This window comes from Electrona antarctica, assembly GCF_951216825.1.
Source record: "Electrona antarctica genome assembly, chromosome: 14".
Taxonomy (NCBI): domain Eukaryota; kingdom Metazoa; phylum Chordata; class Actinopteri; order Myctophiformes; family Myctophidae; genus Electrona; species Electrona antarctica.
In genome coordinates this window covers 7,243,371-7,248,909 of record NC_136795.1, presented here as the reverse complement: position 1 = coordinate 7,248,909, position 5,539 = coordinate 7,243,371, and the positions used below count along the sequence as shown (strand labels likewise).

At 42.7% G+C, this 5,539-nt stretch overlaps 1 protein-coding gene across 2 annotated transcripts; it reads left to right on the top strand.

The window, feature by feature from the left end:
* Positions 1-466: 466 nt before the first annotated feature.
* rpusd1 (RNA pseudouridine synthase domain containing 1) lies at positions 467-5,197 on the top strand. Of its 2 annotated transcripts, none has more exons than XM_079520609.1 (6): positions 467-640; positions 1,452-1,699; positions 2,283-2,406; positions 3,463-3,565; positions 3,762-3,863; positions 4,609-5,197. In XM_079520609.1, the coding sequence occupies exons 2-6, from the start codon at positions 1,485-1,487 to the stop codon at positions 5,028-5,030; spliced, it is 966 nt and encodes a 321-aa protein (XP_079376735.1). In that variant the 5' UTR covers positions 467-640; positions 1,452-1,484; the 3' UTR covers positions 5,031-5,197. The 2 variants fall into 2 exon arrangements, with proteins under 2 accessions (XP_079376735.1, XP_079376736.1); XM_079520610.1 differs by having other exon boundaries at positions 1,433-1,699.
* Positions 5,198-5,539: the final 342 nt, after the last annotated feature.

Sequence of the window (5,539 nt, the reverse complement as noted above, 5' to 3'; positions counted from 1 at the left end):
ACATGCACGCACGCACACACAGGGAAACAGAGATGGAGCAAGATATTTGCTACACACAGGCAGGCAGAGGGCGAAGGCGTAATGAGTATAAAGTTTAGAAGGTTTATAGTATAAGTTATAAAAACACACTTATACAACATTTTAACAATATAGAATAAGTTATATAAACACATTACAATAACTTTTAGAACATCGAATCAGTTATAAAATACATTAAAGTAACTTTTATGAGATAGAATAAGTTAGAAAACACATTAGATTTACCTTTACAACGTAGAATAAGTTATACAACACATTATATTGACTTTTACAACATATTAATAAGTTATAAAACACGTTAAATTAACTTTTACAACAGAGAATAAGTCATAAATCTCTCACCCTGAAGGAACGTACAGTGGAGGACTGAGTTTACTCTCTTACTAACCAGACGCACTGACTACTAGTGAGATGCTGTGGATGCTGTGGATGCGGGAGGGGTTGGAGGAGCTGATCGGAACGCGCATGCGTCCTCTGTGACTGTGCTGAGTGTGCTCTGCAGGTGCTGTCAGAGTACAGATGTAAACAAAACTCCTGGCGTGTTTTGTTTACATCTATGATTTCCACCACGTGCCCTAGCTGTGTTCATTCCTTTATGAAGGTAAACTATAACTTCTTCAATTCACCTGGCTTTTTGTCAGCTGCTATATGGCAGTGTTGTTACGGAAAGCTTTAGCTAGCGGTGCACTGCTAAGTGCTAACACATGCACATCACATCTCTAAAGTGATCGATCTACAACTTCGATCTTACTGCTTAAAATGTTGTTTATTCACTTTGCATGTGATGAACTCATCTCTGCCTGAGGTGGTGCTTCCCTAGCCCAAACATTTAGACTCTCGTAGAGGTTTTTTTCGATTCTGTCAGAATCGAAAAAAACCTCTACGAGAGTCTAAATGTTTGGGCTAGTGCTTCCCGTCTTCCAGGGCTAGCTATACTGTAACTGTTACTGTTTGGAAGCAAGAATCAGCACTATTATACTCATTTTCCGTTGTTAAATAAGTGGAGTTGGTGTTTGGCAGACCTTAATGGGAAATAGAGAGGGGTAATTAAACTGCAAAATAAATTACGAGTTTTGAGTTTATTTAACTTTTGAGAGTGCACACAAATGTTGCATAATGACCCATTTGCACTTACATCTGTACACTCAGTCAGAGTTACAAATGGAGAGAGAGAGAGAGAGAGTGTTGTAGCTCACTAGCTCCTATTTCCCATTACAGGTGTCTATGCCCAGGCACATCCATCTGAATTTGTTTAAAACCCAATAATTTACAAATTGATTATCAATGCAACTACAAACTACTACTACTACTACTACTACTACTACTACTACTACTACTAATAATAATAATTTGCAGAGGGAAAAAGACTTAACTAAAACAACTGTCAAAACAGAATGGTTATCTCTCTTTAGGACAACGGTAGTTGAGTTTGTCAGTCATTGACCATGGCAGCCACCGCAGCAGAGCCAGCCACCACAGAGCCAGCCTGCGGTCTGGATGGACTGCGCGTACTGCATCAGGACCACGACTACATCGTGGTGGACAAGCACTGGGACGTCCGCATTGACAGCAAGATGTGGTACGAGACTCACACGGTGCAGACACAACTCAGACAGCGCTTCCCAGAGCTGGCTGATCCTGACACCTACTACGGCTTCAGGTGAGAGAGAGAGAGAGAGAGAGAGAGATGATTGTTTTGTTCCACTTTTTCTTAAGTAATGTAAACGTATGTTTTCTCATGCCAATATAGCTCCTTTGAATTGAATTGAAATTGAATTGAGAGAGAAAGAGAGCACTATCTGCATTGATTGATCTCGGTACATAGAAATTGATTTATTGGAGATTCTCACTTTCAATTGTACACACATTTTGTGTTGATTCGATTGTATTGTTCCATGTTTTGCTTTGGCAATGTAAACGTGTGTTTTCTCATGCCAATAAAGCCCATTGAAATGAGAGAGAGAGAGAAGGAGAGAGAGAGGACTAAGTTAACCTAGTACTTAGTTTGTATTGCAGTAATTACTGTATATAGTATGACACTCGCTTCTCAAAACCTCCATCAGTATGTAAAGGATTAAGTACCTCGAGCAAGACACCGGTGTGAGCCATGAACAACAGCTAGGAAAATGCTGTTTCACATTTCGTTTCACTTCTATGTTTGTTCTGTTTATTTATACAAGGAAGCGCTATTTTGCAAAGGTTCTTCTGTCCAATGCTGCTCCCCTGTGGTGATTCCCTGCCAGGTTCTGTCACCAGTTGGATTTTTCCACCAGTGGGGCTCTGTGTGTGGCCCTCAACAAGGCCGCAGCCGGCCGGGCGTACCGATGTTTCAAGGACCGCACAGTCACCAAGGCCTACCTCGCCTTGGTATGGAACTTCTGTCTCTGCCTGTCTGTCTGTCTCTATATCTGGTGCTTTCTGTTGCTGTGGCTGCTTTGCAATGTGTGTAATGTATGATACTATGCTGTTTTTTTGTATGTACTGTTTTTTCCTGCCAGTTCAACAATTGTTAGATTTCAGTTTATTAAATGGCGGCATTTATTGTCATTGCAGTTCTTACTATTGTTTTGGAGACAATTACTTTCGGCATAAGAGCGGGGTACCGCAAATAATTCTCATAATTTGAAAACTGTAGTAGACCTTGCCTGGATTTTATTATTTTCACTTCTCTGCGTGGGTGTGCTGTGCACAGTGCATTGTGCAATCATAACGTTGTTTCTCTTAATGTAGCGTTAAAGGGCCTTGCAAACAGGGAGTGAGGAACGCAGGCGTTGTTGCCTGGATCAACACGGGTCTCCTCCAGGTCTGCTCAAGAGGGGCGCAAAAAAAAAAAAAGCTAAACAGAATCCAGGTCTGGTGAGTCGCGGGCTTGTGCACGCGTGGCAGCGTGGCAGCGGTGGCAGAACGGATTGCGGAGCGGTCTTGATACCGGAAGGTCGCCAGTTCAGTCCGACACGTTAAAATTACCACCGCTGAAGTGCCCTTGAGCAAGGCATTGAACCACTACCATGAAATGTTCTATGAGCAGGGCCTGGCTGGAAACAAGTTCTTGAGCTTAGCCCAGATACCCTGGGTAAATATAGTAACTTTGCTTTAACTTTGCACGTAACGAGCACACGCGCAACAAATTCATGGGACCGCGTTCACGTAAATACGCTTGCGTTGTCACACCGCGACTGCTCCGCGCAAAAACGCAGGTCTCATTGAAAATTAACTATAGGCGCGTTTTATCGCTCCCCGTTTGCAAGGCCCTTAATACTTCAACTCCAAACGCATTCCTGCACACCACACAATAGATTGACAGATATTGTAAATGGCTAGATAGCTGGAGGGATGTTATTAAATCAAAAATCTAAGTGTCATAGCTAATAGCTAGGTAATTTTGTTAAATGAAGCTCATTCGTAGTATTGTTGTGTTAACAGCTACGTGGCTGGGTGGATGAGGAGACCAGCACTCTGAACTTCTCTATTGGAAAGAACTCCACAGAGGGAAAGACACACATGATGTGCATCGAGGGAACAGAGGGTATGTGTCCAAAATATATTAAAATATACGTTATAGCGGTTAAGCGGTATTTGACGGTATATCTTTTGTGACGTGGTATGATGTGCCATTTGCATGTATCAATGTAATACAATGTTTGGTTTGTGTCATTGACACATACTCTCTCTCGGGTATTCTCTCACTGTCTTGCCCTGCTTTGCTTGTCCTTTGGCCTCAGGTTGTGAGAACCCTAAGCCATGTCAAACTGAGGTCACAGTGCTGGAGTATGGGACGTATGATGGAGACCCGGTCACCAAGGTGCTGCTCCAGCCTCTCACTGGTACAGAGCACGCACGCACGCATACACACATTCAAATGTTTGACTGATTTACTCATTGTTGTAGCATTCTACTTTTTAATGGACTTTTCCTGCAGTCCTGTATGTTTTGTACACTGATGACTACACCTCACGGTATACTTGACATTGCTGCAAACACATTTTTAAAAACATTTATTTTGAGCCAGCCATTGGATTTTAGTAAAGGTTGGCTTACACAAGCAGTCGGCAAAATGAGCGGTCAGCTTGTTACAACGCTGTATCGCAAAATTTATTTTGGTCAAGTTATTGTTAGATTGTCAGAAATGTCCCTGGGGAAAATATTTAATTGATTTATAAACAAAATTAAAACATTCATGGATTCTTACTGTATGTAGTCAGTGGGTAATGCAAGTTTAGCTAATCATTGAGTCAATTATTCAGATAAGCTAAGCAAATTTTAATCATTGTGGAGCAGATGCGGAATTAAAAAAATAAAGCCATCAACCCAAAAAATGTCTGTAAGATATGTACAATAAATGGCTGTTGCTGTGAAATATTTGCTTCTGGGGGGTCCCTGGAAAAACATAATTTTCATTACGTATAAGTTTGGGGCTCCTTGACATGATGAAAAAGTTTGAGCACAACTGATTTAAAAGACATTTGTAGAATGTGGTCTCCGGTCTAGATGGGTTCAAATACAGTAGGTGTACCTTTATTAAAAAAAACAATCTCATATAATTTCCCTCCCTCCGTCCTTCCTTCCCAGGCCGGACCCACCAGCTGAGGGTCCACAGCAGTGCGATGGGCCACCCCATCGTGGGAGACGTCACCTACAGCTCGGGAGTGGACGACGCCCCGTACCGCATGATGCTGCACGCCCACTTCCTCCACATTCCCTTGGAACCCCAGCCCCTGCACGTCGCCGCCGGGGACCCCTTTCTGCCCGCCGTTGACCCCAAGTGGCTCCCGCAGCGCTCGCTGCGGCCTGTGGAGGGCACCGTGGAGGCCATTCTGGGCCGCAGGACGGAGGAGCTCGAGAGGCAACGGAGGGAGGAGGAGGCAGAGCGCGAAGCGAGAGAGGAGGGGATGAGGAGGAGGAAGGGGAGAAGGGGACAGAGGTCTGAGGAGGAGGAGGAGGAAGAGAGGATGAAGTGTCAACAGTGGCTGAGTGAATGGGCCGGGGACTGACATTACTCAGTAGCACCATCTTGTGGGTTGATCTATTCTGTGTCTCATTTTTGTATTTATTCATATAAATAGATTGTGAATGTTTACAGCGTGAAATATGTTTTTATTTGCTGACTGCTTGGCATGATGTGTATTACTACTGTAAGCCAAATACATGTGAACAGGCATTTTGTTATGATTATTATTAAAAGAGTATCTCTTCCCATGAAGTCAAACAATCGCATCATGATTGATGAATAATACAAGTAAAGCAGTGTCTCCAATTTGAATAGTGTCTATGAAAAGGCTATCATTTATTATGGTGTTGGACTTGGGCAGGATAAAAAGAACAACACAAAAACAAAATCATATTTGATAATGATAAGACATTTATTGTCTGAGGAGTGAGGAGGAGAGTTGTAAATGGAAGTTAATCTGTGGGATTCCTGCAAACTAAATTGAACCTACTAACTACTGTATTTCCCTCAAGCCTGGGATGTGAGGATACATCTTGTAAGTATACAGGTAAT